General features: G+C 41.2%; 1 protein-coding gene across 9 annotated transcripts in view; it reads right to left on the minus strand.

Annotated features, from left to right (window-relative positions):
• Window positions 1–13885, minus strand: part of FAT3 (FAT atypical cadherin 3) — a 677903-nt gene that overhangs the window by 95689 nt on the left and 568329 nt on the right. For all 9 annotated transcript variants that reach the window (XM_078339978.1, XM_035265268.3, XM_078339977.1 and 6 more), the window contains 3 exons: window positions 13052–13327; window positions 10305–10515; window positions 1064–5137 (listed from right to left, as the gene is read on the minus strand). In XM_078339978.1, coding sequence (XP_078196104.1) covers window positions 1064–5137; window positions 10305–10515; window positions 13052–13327 — 4561 coding nt within the window. The remainder of the gene's footprint in view (window positions 1–1063; window positions 5138–10304; window positions 10516–13051; window positions 13328–13885) is intronic.

The raw sequence follows: 13885 nt of genomic DNA on the forward strand, positions 1-13885 counted from the left end.
CACCATCAAGAGAACAGCCTCATAAGTAAAAGGAAGAGAATCGTGGTGAAAGTGTGGCAGCCCCAAGCATTGACACATTTGCTCTATTGTGGATCTTATTCTGCAGTGATTAATTAACTTTCCCACTAACATACTTAAGCAGATTCTGTGTCCTAAGGGCATTCTAATTAATTCATTTTTCACTCTGAATAATGTAGTTTTTCTAAAGGGAAGCCACCTGACTACAGGTATTGATGGATTCTTTACAATCTTTTGGCATTTTGTTTATGTTCTGCCATTGAATGGGACAACATCAAAATATTAGCTTTAAACCCCCCCGAATAGTTTTTAGAAAGAATATCCCCACACAACCAACCTTTCAGTTAAAGGTCAGCTGACCCCCTGGAAAACTACACTGGCATGAAACCCTTAGCATCTCAGAGCAACTGTGACATTTTCTGTGCCTTCCTAGTGACTGACTTTTGGCTTTCCCCTTAAGCTGCTACTTACTATTTTGAAAGACCGAAAATAAATCCAAAAACATTTGGTTGTCAGAAGAAATAGCATTTGATTTGTAGTTATAATTTAGGATTTCTCCGGGAAAGATCAAACCATGCCATCTAATGTGTGTACGTGTGTGCACACGTGTTGCTATGACCGGCAGACATGTACCTGTGAAGCTTACTGTAATCAAGCTATTTGTTTTGCTCAGTATTGCAAAAGGTAGGAAAAAAAGAATATGCTTAAAAACATACCTCCCCACCATAAAGATGTTATTTTCATTCCTTCAACTGAGATATTTGGCAGGACTCCTTTTTAAATAGGAAGAGGTGACACAAAGACTAGTTAGCAGTATGGGTAACACATTTATGGCAAATCTGTGAACTCCAAACTATGGCTGAGTTAGCAACAGTCGACAAGCAAAAAAACCCCATCTACTCAGAGATCTTTTACCCAGGTCCAGAGATGCTTCATTACACTCAACTCCTCATCCCATCTTCCTTCTCTCTTACTCTTCTGCCGCCATCTTCCATCTTTCTTTATAATGGAGAGCATATAATGAAAACTGGGGGTGTTTACTCACCTGTAATATGGTAGCTCACTTGGCGATTAACGTCGGACGTGTCTCTGTCCCAGGTGCTGAGGACAGCTACCACCTCACCCGGTGGGTCGCTCTCCTTCACATTCCCTCGGTACACTTCCTGTGCAAAAACTGGTGCATTGTCATTTATATCTGTCACCCTGACAGAGACCAAGGCCGTGGAGGAAAGAGAGAATGCCTCTCCAAGGTCAGAGGCCACCACCGAGAAGGTGAATGTGGGGTCTGTCTCGTGATCTAGGTCCTTCAAGGTACTGATCCAGCCTGTGTTGCTGTCAATATTGAATGCTTCCATTACCTTTTCAGGCTGGGAATCTGAGTGGAGGGAGTAAGTGACCTGCCCATTGGCTCCCCAATCCATATCAATAGCTCTCACCTGTGTGAGTTTGGTGCCAACAGGCATCCCTTCCATTATAATGGTGTCATAGCTTGAAGCTTCAAAGACTGGCTTGTTGTCATTCAAATCCAATACCTTGATATCTATATCCACAGTAAATACAATGTCTACTTTGTCCAGGGGTATCGTGGCTGCTACTTTAAAGTGGAAAGCTGGGCTGGTTTCATGATCAAGGCGCTTGTCAAGCTTAATAGTACCTGTTTCCTGCTCTATGATGAATACACCCCCTTTGTTATTTTCTGGCCGTTCCCCATTAACTGTGCTGAACCGGACATTCTGACTGGGCAAAATCCTCAGGATGTCCACTGTGCTCCCAATGGCTGTATCTTCTGCAATAGTAAAGGAATACTGAGACTGGGTGAATGATGGCAAGAATGTTTCAGAGGGCAAGACGTGGATATAGACAGGAATGAGGGAGTGCTTCACTGGGATGCCCGCGTCTACTGCTTTGACAAAGAACGAAAGCACTGTATTTTTCAGCTGGTTAAAATTACCCTTTGTGACCATCCAGCCATTGTCAGGATCGATTTCCAGGAGGTCAGCCACTGAAACCGAGGCCTCGCTATAGAGGGAATAAGTAATCCTTGAATTTGCTCCATCATCAGGATCTATGGCTTGAACTTGAGTGACCAAGTGGCCCCTTCCCACATCTGCCCTGACACTGGCTCTATATTCCACTGTCATGAACTGGGGAGCATTGTCATTTTCATCCACAACAATCACTCTCACTGTGCAGAAAGTTGTTCTCCCTCCACCATCAAGGGCCCTCACAAAAACACTAACATCCCCTTCTAGAGGGTTTTCCCGGTCTAGCCTTTCTGTGGTGATGACCTGCCCATTGCTGTCTATAAGGAATCTATCTTTGGCAAAGTCATTGATGATGGCATAGCTGATCTGCCCATAAGTCCCTGGATCACCATCTGTGGCTCGAATATGAATTACCTTTGTTCCAGCAGCCGCGTTCTCTCTCACCTCAGCTACGTATGTGCTTTGTGCAAAGGCAGGGCTGTACAAGTTAGCCCCAAGTACCCTAATATGCACCTGTGCAGTGCTGGTGAACAACCCATCAGAGACAGACACATTGAGACTGTACAGAGGCTCCATCCGCTGCTTCCGGTGGTTGGACAATGTGATAACTCCACTCTTGCTGTCCATCAGAAAGCTCGTCCGGTCATTCCCAGATAAAATGCTATATTCCAACCGGTCAAAGTCAGAACTGTCTGCATCAGAGGCTTGTACACAGGTTACAAAATGGCCCCGGGGGGCTAATTCACTCACATATGACTCATAAATGAGCTGATTAAAAACTGGAGGGTTGTCATTTACATCAGAGATGTAGATATGAACCAGAACCTCACTGCTCAGTGATGGGAAGCCACTATCTGTTGATCTAACTTTCAAAGTGCAGTGTTGTACTAATTCATGGTCCAGCATCCGTGCTGTCAGGATTAAGCCACTTGAGCTATCTATGTGAAAATAATCTGTGCTGTTGTAGGTATCCTGGACAATCTGATAATGTACAACTTTATTGTTTTCTGAGTCTGCATCAGTAGAGACAACTTGTAAAACAGGTGTCCCAATGAGAGATGCTTCTGACAGTGTTGTATTGTATGTGGGCTGATCAAAAATAGGGGGGTTGTCATTTACATCATTAACTAGCAAGTCAACAGTGACTTCAGCCCTAGCACCAGTAAGGGCATCACTGGCTCTTACTGTCAGCTTGTAAACAGATGTAACTTCATAATCCAAAGGGCTAACAACTTTCAGGACCCCAGTGTCAAAGTCAATGTTAAACTGTTTAAAAGGGTCCCCATCGATGATGATATATATGATGCCTTGGCCCTCTGGACTGGTGGCATTGATGCTTAGAATGGGTGTGTTCATTCTAATGTCTTCATTGACAGATGCTGTATAAAAGGGCTTATCAAACACAGGCATTGCTTTGTTGACAATAGTGATGGGAAGCTCCACAGATGTGGACAAAGAAGGTTTTCCACCATCCTTGGCTAGGATGGTGACTCCATACTCAATGTTGGACAAGTCAGAGTTGAATGCTTCCTTTAAAATAACATTCCCTGAATTAGGATTAATTTCAAAGTGGCCGTAGTCATCCTGGAGGACATAGGTCACTTCTCCATTTGCACCTTTATCTTTGTCAATGGCTGTCACCTGGTAAATCAGAGTCCCTGGTTCGGCATCCACTTGAACAGCAGCATAGTAAGGGAGGCCCAGAAAGACCGGAGAATTGTCATTTATGTCTTCAATGTTAACCCTGACCACCACTCTGGCCACACGCAGATGGTCCAGTTCACGGCTGGCTTCCACCACCAGCTCGTATAACTCTTGTTCTTCACGGTCAAAGGGGACTCCAGTCGTCTGAATGACCCCTGAGGTAGATTTTATCTTGAACTTATTTCCTGGGTTTAAGATGCTGTATTTTAAGGGCTCATTAAGGCGGTTTCCAACAGCATTGACAATAGCGACTTTGGTTATGTTAGGGTTGTTCTCTGAGATTGAGGTGGAATAGAAGCTTTGTGTAAAGTGGAGGCCGCTGTCCATGGCTTCTTTAACCATGATGTTAACCATGGATGTACTGTAGAACTTTCCATCAGATACTTTAACCATCAGCATGTAGTGATCCTTGGAGAGGTTGTTGTTTTTTATGGTAAGCACTCCACTATTTGAGTCAATTAAAAAGTGATCCAAGCTGCCTTCCATTAGACTGTATGTCAGTTCAGGGGGTACCTCAGAGTCAGGATCTGTGGCACTAACTTTCAGAACCTCCACTCCAACATAGGTAGGTAGAAGTAAGATAGTCTCAAACACAGCCTGAGTAAAAACAGGTGGGTTATCATTCACATCTGTCACCTCAATGTTGACCTCAACGGGACTCTCTGCAGTCAGTTGGGGGCTACCACTGTCTCTCACATGCACATGAAAATGGAAATGGGCAATGGTTTCATGGTCGAGGTTGGCAATTGTTCTGATTGCACCTGTACTAGAGTCCACTGTGAAAAACTTTTTGGCTGTCGACTCCACAATCTGATACACAAGGAGAGCATTCCGGTTGCTGTCAGCATCTGTGGCTCGAATCACCAGTGGGCTGTTATCCAAGCTCCTGACAATGCTGTTAATTGGGGCAGCCTCACTTAGGCTGCCTGAGTATTGAGAAAAGAGAAAAACTGGGGCATTATCATTTTCATCAACAATCTGCACATTGACTGTTGCATTGGAAGCCATTCCTGCCATATTGGTGGCCTGAATGATGAGCTGATAAGAGGATGTGCGCTCAAAATCCAGGGCCTTCCTAGTGGTGATGACTCCAGAATATGGATTTATGGTAAAGATCCCATTAATGTCTCCATCTTTGACTTCATAAATGAGGGTAGACTGACTGATGGCAGAGATTAGAATGACTGATGTTCCAATGTCAACATTTTCATTTACTTCCGCTTGGTAGTCTTTGTGAGTGAACTTGGGGTGAGAATTATCAGACATGGTAACAGAAATGCGCACAATTGCAGTGGCAGACATTGGCGGGGATCCCTGATCTGTGACTTTGATGGATAGAACAAACTGACCCATCGTCGTCATGTCTGGTTCTTTGCAAATGGTGATGATGCCTAGGACTGGTTCAATCTTAAACGTGTTCCCAGTGTTTCCTAAAATACAGAAAGCAATAGTGAAATGAGTTACAAGTGGGTCACTAAAATCTTTTCTATTAACTCTTTATGAACAGGTACCTTACTGCAATGTCACAAGTGGAAAGCAGTTATGGTACTCATCTGTGTCATTCTGAAATGAAATGAGAGGCCTCTCTTTCAGGGGTACTGAAAAGCAACCAAAATGAGATTTCCAGTAATATGGTAAATTTCAGATCAGTAGCTTCTAGATCCAGGTTAAAAACAACAATGACAATAACACAGTATTGTGTGCATTCAAGTTGGGAAATAAGAGAGCCTGAAGAAGAGAGCTTTCTGCCAAGAAGGTGTAGGCCTTCCTTATTTCCAGCCTTGTGAGAAGACAAATAGATTGAGAAGCCCACATATGAAAGCCACAGTATCCTATTTTTTGTTCTAGGTTCAAAAAAGAGGGTTGTGGGAATAGTTTTAAAACATTATAAAGTAGTCAGTTGGATTCAGATTATCCCAAAAGCAAACTTTGCTATATGGAATTAGCATTATTTTCACCCTATCAAAAATGACTTTATCCAAAACACTACTTTGGTGAAGGGGTTTGTTCAGTCAGACAGGGAGAATTCTTATCAAGTCATTATTTGCCTTGTAAGTGTGAGGAATTTTCCTGACTCCTCTTCTATTCTCCACTCATGCTCTACCCCTCTCCCGTGCCTCTGAACACCCACATGCACACACCTAGACAAAAACATCAACATGAAAAGTTATAGGGCAGTTGCTCAATCTGTAACCATTCTATTCACTAAACATTTGAGAATGTTTCTAGTGCAGTAAGAAACTGTTGGGAATCTGAACCAGCACTGCAACCAAGAACCTGAGACATAATCCTTGTGAAACTGAAACCGAGGCACCGCACTTTGACATAGCTGGCAGGGGAAGGGCTGAGGCCATGACACTGCAGAAGTTTAGAGCTCTGCTTCAGAAATGTGGTGGTTGGAAAGCTGGCACCATTGAGAATGAGAGAAATAACAGAGCCATGAAGAAAGGGGAAGATAAAATATGGAGTATGTAAGGACGGTAGGTGGTGACAAAGCTGAAAGGCAGTGGGTAGTGTGAAGCTATATCCTTCACCATGTTACTTTTTGCTTCTCTTATCAGGCTTTCTCATACTTCTCAAACAGCACACATGCTTCTGTGTTGAGATTCTTCTTAATCAAAAGTTAAAGCTCTTGGTTATTCAACTCTATCTGGACTTTTCTTTCTTTTTGAGTATTGTAGTATGATAAACATATAATTTAAATGTCAAAATCATTAAAATAGGGACCAGGATTTTCATGGTAGTTATGTGTCTACCTACTTCTTCCTATGTGCTAATTATATAAAGTTTCCCATGTCTGAACACAAAAAGGTCATGTTCATGTAATAGTTATTTCAAGAAGACACTTGCTTATTCTAAAAGACAAAGTATATCTAATAAAGAGGTCATTTTGATTCCAGCTCCCATGTGTGAATATTAAACAATGTTGTCTTTGATATCAGGATTTCTTAATTTGCCACCTAAACATGGCCACTTTGTGATGACAACAATACAAAGTTCGATGATCTTATGAGTAAACTTTCAAACTTGTAATGAATAGTGTCACAGAATTGAGTGAGTGCAAGAGGTGATTCACAGACCTTTGGAAGGGTAAATCACTTCCCCTAAGCAATGGTCACCTTCCAGTGATGGCACCAACATGCAACCCTGACTGATGAATGCTACTGGAGCCAGGGTTCTTGGTGTTCACTGATTATGGCGCCCCACTGCAGAGTTCCTAGGTAAGTCCTCCCTCACTCCAGATCCAGCACATTTCTTCAGACCCAGCAAGATATATTATGGTGGGGATGGCGGGGAGCCAGCTTTTGACCTCAAATATAATTTTTTTTTTTTTTTTTTTTTTTTTTTTTTTTGAGATAGAGTCTTGCTCTGTCATCCAGGCTGGAGTGCAGTGGATGATATGAGCTATGGGCTTACTGCAACCTCTGTCTTGCCTCAGCCTCCAGAGTACCTTGGACTACAGGCATGTACCACTATACCCAGCTAATTTTTGTGTTTATAGAGATAGGGTTTTGCCACGTTGACTAGGCTGGTCTCAAACTCCTGACCTCAAGTGATCCACCCGCCTTGGCCTCCCAAGGTGCTGGGATTACAAGTGTGAGTCACTGTGCCTGGTCTCAAGTAGAAATTCATAATCCTGCTATCCCATGGCTGGCTGATCTATTTGTGACACCCTTCCAGAATGGTGTGCTGACACATCAGGTCCAAAGTTGGCCGCCTTCTTCTTTCCGTCTTTGACACACTGACCCATTCTCTTGGAATCCACTTCCTGCTTATTCTTTCCTGCTACATTTGAATCCTAAAAAATTGACCTCTGCTTGTTTTTTAGAATCTATGGCCCTTTGTAGATATTTGGCAATTGAATAAAAACTCTGCTTTTCCTATCATTTCTTATCTAGTATACAACACAGCATCTGCTACAAGAAGTTGCTCAATAATTAATTGTTGAATGATTGAGAGGAGAGGTAAACCTAAAAAAATATCTTAGGCTGAGTGTGGTGGCTCACGCTTGTAATCCCAGCACTTTGGGAGGCCGAGATTGGTGAACCATGAGGTCAGAAGATCGAGGTCACCTGGCCAACAAGGTGAAACCCCGTCTCTACTAAAAATATTAAAAAATTAGCTGGGTGTGGTGATGCATGCCTGTAGTCCCAGCTACTCAGGAGTCTGAGGCGGGAGAATTGCTTGAACCCAGGAGGTGGAGATTGCAGTGAGCCAAGATCACACCACTGCATTACAGCCTGGGTGATAGTGCAAGACTGTTTTAAAAAAAATACACACACACACACACACACACACGTATCTTAAACTCTCAATTTGTATGCACCTTGGGATCCATATGGCCCTACCTGAACTCGACTCAGTCCCCATCTCTCTTGTACAATCCTGCCTCAAACCCACCATTGACACCAAACACAAAACTCAAAGTAGATATAAGATCTGAAGCTCTGCACTTGAATTCTGCCTCAGTCCTTCAGGCCAAAATAAAAAGCTTCCATAGTTACTTGAGAGTACAGGCAGGAGACGGGAAATTTATAGCCCACCAATAAACAGAGTGAAATCTTGCTTATCTGATGTGTGTGAGAAAAGTTAAATAAAACGTAATACTTTACACAACCATTTGTCATTTGCTTCCAAGTGTCGAAGCATCTGGGATCTGCCTCTCTTCTACCCTCAACTGGGAAGAAACCTGCTCCACTAGGACCAGTGCAGTCCAGTGTGGGTTTGTCTGTCTGTCTGTGAAGAGACCCACTGGCCCTTTGAGATTTACTGTGAACACTGCAATCCTTACTAGCTTCTTACATACAATCAAAGGTCATTTTTGTTTTGAGATATCAATTATTCCCATGGTTTTCTGGAAGTTCAGGTTTTCTGTATAAAAGATGTTTTAAGGAAATAACTGTTCTGTCTTGTTTTAGTCCATTAAAGAAATGACTGGGCACCAAGGTGTAGTCTGTAGAGGTCAAAAGATAAGCAGAGCAGTCTTTTTGGTTGGATGGCAGATTAAACTACTTCTTAAAAAAATCCAAACAGGTTGAAACATTATCTGACTATCTAAAAGGAGTATAAGTAGTAGGCTTAATGGCAAATGTAAAAAGCAGGTAGAGATACACAGCAAATGTTTGGAACATGGTAAGAAAAGTAGAAATAAAACCTTGTATCTAAATGATTGCAGTGACCGAAACAATGTATATGCATGAATGAATATGGGGAAAAGAAAAAAACACAACATTGGAAAAAAGAATAAAAGAATAAAAAGAGTTGTTGGGTTAGGTGACATTTTCTGAGATATGATTTAAATATTCATTTTCTAGAAAAGTTTCCTTATATTATTTGTGGAACCCAAAGAACAAAGATTATATAATTAAGTAATAAAAAAGTCCCATGATAAATAAAAGATGTAAAATCGCATTTCTAAGAAAATACTGGTCAGGCTTTAGATTGAAAGGAAATTCCATGGAAACCTAGAAAAAAAATAGGTAAATTCTGGGAACTTAGCTATTATGAACTCACATCTTTACTTTTTCTTCTTTTTTTTTTTTTTAAATAGAGCTTAGCACAGAACCATGTAAAATGTGGGTCCCTAATACAAGAAATGGGTTTAGGTTATCATTCAATGCAAGAATGTTTTTTTAAAGAAGGTTGTTGGCTTTCCTTTTTCTAAAATTTCTAGTCCCAAAGTGTCATTCTAGCATTCATATTTTAATTCAACCCCTCTCAAAAATGCTCTACATTTAAATGAAAGGAGAGAAGCCTTTCCATCTCTGGCATGAAAGGAGATTGGATTTGGCATTATTCACGACAGACATAATGTTGCAGAACGTTTTGGAAATAAGTAGCTTGAATATTCAAAAAAGATGGAATAGGAAAGAAAGAATGGAGCAGATTAAGGATATTTGTCATTTTTCAGGTTATCTCTTGCTTAGCCATTCATCTCTCTGTCATAAAAGCTTTCCAGCTATCAGTCTTCAACCGTCAGTAAACTATGGTCTTGCCTTATAGATGTTAAAATGAATTTTAAAACATCTCAACTTCAATAAAACAAGAGCCCGTATCTATTTATGTCTCAGGTTCAGCAAGCAGTTCAGACTCCATTATCTATCATCCACTCTGCTACTCAGGTTGCCTCCAATGATGTGAATTTGTGCTAACTGTGAGGGTGAAGGAATTTCTGAAGCCCACAGACCACCTACTGATAAGCAAACAAACACTTGTTAAGATTCAATTCACAGGACACCCTGGCAGCCCTCAAATGATGGGAGACTTTGGTGATTTAGTCTGAGGCCCTGGCTTGTTGGCCCATGGGTAAAAGCCACTACATTAATTACATATTTCTTTTCTCCTCTCCAACCCAGAAAAATCCAAGATTGAACGCAACAAAGGAAACTTTCCTTGCTGTTAATGATGGAAAACCTATTACTGAAATGTCAAGAACTTAATCCACCATCGTCACCCAAATCGGGCAGTGGTTTGGTCAAAAAAGTTCATTTAGAGATGTTCCATTGTTAATGATCTGAATTTTACACAGTGATAAACACTACTGAGGGTCGAATGCCATGCATTATGCTGAAATCTGTGCAGTGCAGCAGCTCTCACCTGCTTCTATGGTATATATGAGTTCTGCATTTTCCCCTTTGTCTTTGTCCAGAGCCGTCACTTGCAGAACAGCTGATCCCAGAGCAGCAGATTCAAACACAGATGCTTCATACAGTGGGTTGGTAAAATAAGGACTGTGATCATTAGCATCCTCCACATTCACAATGACTCGGGCCAAGTTTCTTCGATAAGGAAACTCCTGATCTCTGACCTTTAGGCAAAATACAAGAAGTGGTGGGACTGAAATCTTAAATTTCAAATAACTCGCATGGCTTCATCTGGGGTGAAAACAAAATGAAATAAAGCACTCAAAGTGCTTGACCCAGTTCCAGGCATCTAATAGGTGCTCAATAAATGGTAGTATCATCAAGTGAGGAAACACTGTCAGCAATTTGAGAGCAGGTGTTATCACATCTTTACTGCTCAGCCTAATGTCTGGCCTGTGATCTGTGCTGTCTGTGTGTGTGGAACTGATCCCTTGATATCACAAACACAGTGCTGTGCTCGGGCTCTCCCCATACAGCGACCTCCCCTTATTTGTGTACACAGACGGTAATGGAATAGTGGGCAGAGGGTCTTCCACAGGGGCAATTACAGAGTGGAATTAATGAACACAATGTAGGCATTTCCTTTCATCCATTCAAGAAACATTTATTGTCACCTATCTGTTAAAGTCCCTGGCTTTGTTCTGGTGGTTCAGCAGTGAATTTGATACAGTTCCTGCCCCCAAGAAGCTTAGAGTCAAGTGGGAATACAAACAAGTAAATGGATGGGTATAATGCTCAGGGCTAAGTATTCTCATGGGATGCACTAGAGGTGCTCGCAGAATAGAAAGAAGAAACTAATCCAGCTTTTTGCTTCCTAGAAAAGGTAAGAAGAACAAGGAGGAATGGTAAAATGGTGGTGGTAGTAGTGTGTGGCACTTTCAGGCAAAAAAGCGAATATGTACAAAGGCCTGGAGCTAAGAGAACCCTGACCACTGGGAAGATGAATCAAACCTTAATTTCTTACTTGGAGAAACATTAAATAAAATGTCACACTTTACACAACCATTTGTCATTTGCTTCAGTGCTGAAGCATCCCCTTTCTGATTTCACCAAAAAAACATGCTTGGCAGTTTTAAAGTTTCTCCTAGTTTGCATATGGCAGAAGCATGCAAATAATCATTTATTTAACCACAAAGTTTCGCTATGATTTGATGTAGCACTACTCAAATATGTGCTCTTGGCTTTTAAAATTTTAAACTCCATACCTGCAGAGAGATATGAAGAAATTAGAAAATATACCGAGAAGAGCCAACAAAGAGAAAGAGGTTTTCAGAAACAGTACTTAGGAGGAAGGAGCAGCATGACTAAAGGAGAAAGGCAGTATAAAGCAGTTGTTTGCTCTAAATGTTCAATTATATAAGTGATAAATGGTAGAGGGTGACCAAACTGAATTCTGAGTTTGTTAAAGAAAGAATGAACAGAAATAACTTAAGGAATCATGACAATGGAGTTAGTCACTAGCACAAGGTTTCTGCCCTTGGGGAAAACACATGCAGAAATTAACCCAGTGAATAGCCTCAATTTCCCTGTCTGCAGACTGGTCTGCCATATCTAAGGACCAACCTAAACTCTTTATTTGGGGATTGTTGAAATGTAGGTTAGTTCCAACTAAATGTAAGCTCCTAGGGAACAGAAACTTTGTCTTTTTTGTATCCTCAGTTTTTAGAAGAGTGCTTGGTGCACAGTAAGTGCTTGAGAAATATATGTTAAATGAATGAATGAAGGGCCAGAGAGATGACTGGAAGACTTCTATCAGTGACCCCTTCTGTTTCCTGGAGTCTTAGCAGGAAACCACAGCTAAGTGCATGACACTCAAGTTTCTTCTTGTCCAGGAATGTTTCTAGTCTTATGAAAGAAAAGTATCACTTAGTGGAACGTTACTTTCAGCTGCTTAGGAATTTGTAGTGTCTTCGTGTAGTATTTTAAAGCCAATCAGTGCAGAAGATTAAGTCTATCCTTCTACTTGGTCTTAAAGGAACACAGTAGGGGCTCTGACAGGAAGTGGTGGTACAATGCCCTGGGGATTCTTGGGTGAAGGGACAGACTTCAGGCCATAATCAACGATGTTTCTTATTAATCTCCACTTCCCAATTATGTGGACCAGGCAAATACCACTTTAAAAGTAAAGCAATTTCTCCTATATAATTTGGAGGCCCCATGAACACAAACTCAGATTTATAGTCTGCAGGCTTTAGCATGTACTGAGATCTCTTTTGTGTGCCAGTATTTACTAGTAGGTCCAATGCCAGTCCAGTAAGTAATAAATTGTTTTTCTAAATCTTTCCAAGGACTGAGCATTGCATAGGTTGAGAAATGATTACCCTTTTGATTAACTTCTCAAGGAACGTCTTTTCAATTTTTTTATGAAATCTTCTGGGTGCAAACCAACCCCAGAACCTGGGAACATGACCTGTTCCTTCCCTCTCGAGTCAGTCTGTTCGGAGCATTTATTGAGCAGCCACTGCTGCAGAACTTATCTAATATTTTAGTTTGGCAAAAATATAGAGTTGCTATCTAACAACAGTAGTTATTCATTGAAATAAAAAGGCAAAAAGGCAAAAATGCATGCAATCTGTCTGTGAAAAGACCCAATTTACAACTACTTATAAAATTTAGGAACCCTATATTTCTGAAGGCTAACATGTGTGGCCTGAACAGTCAGTGGTTCTGCATAAGAACAAATTAGGATTTAGGTCCTACCATTATGTTGAGAATGTGCTTGTCCTGGGCCTCATGGTCCAGCCTTTCAGCAGTATAGAGCACGCCAGTGCTAGGGTCAATTCGGAATTTTCTCATGCTGATGGAGTCGATGCTGCTATGAATAGTATAGCTCAGCTTGTGTTTCTCGTCTCTATCTGTGGCTTCAATCTGCAGGATCTCTGTGTCTGGAAGCACATCCTCGGAAATTGTCACGTCATAATTCGGCTGAGAGAATTCTGGGCCATTATCATTATTATCCAGCACTTTGATAAATACCTATAGTTAAAAGACGACAAGAATGATGACTAATGCCAATTTGTTCATTGCTAATAAAGTATGCCCTCCCTCCTTCTTTTCCCCCTTCTACATCCTTGGATCCTAGCTTCTGGTAGCTCTCTCAATATAGAGGAAGCTCTCTTATAAAAACTCTGTAATTAGAGGTTGACAATAAACCAGTAGTTTACATTAGCAGGAACATAAACTGAGCTGATCAATATTCTCACTATTAATTGAACAGCTGAGACAGCCACTTGAAGGTGATCATTCTGTAGAATTCATTGAGACACAATGTAAATGATCACAAGTGACCTTAGTTTGTTAAGTTGCCATTATCTTAAGTTCTTGTTATGTGTTTTTCTCTTGGTGGACTTCTGTGGAGGCAGTGACAGAATGGGAAAGGGAGCACAGAAGAGGCAAAGGAATGAATGAGGTAGGCTCAGAGCAGTCACAGCTTCTCAATAGTGGTGTCCACACACTGTGTTTGTCCTGATTGGAGGGTCTAGCAAAGAACGTGGTACTAACGATAGCTAAGAAATGAAGTTTCCCAATTACAAA

The sequence above is a fragment of the Callithrix jacchus genome, chromosome 10 (genome assembly GCF_049354715.1).
Source record: "Callithrix jacchus isolate 240 chromosome 10, calJac240_pri, whole genome shotgun sequence".
Lineage (NCBI taxonomy): Eukaryota > Metazoa > Chordata > Mammalia > Primates > Cebidae > Callithrix > Callithrix jacchus.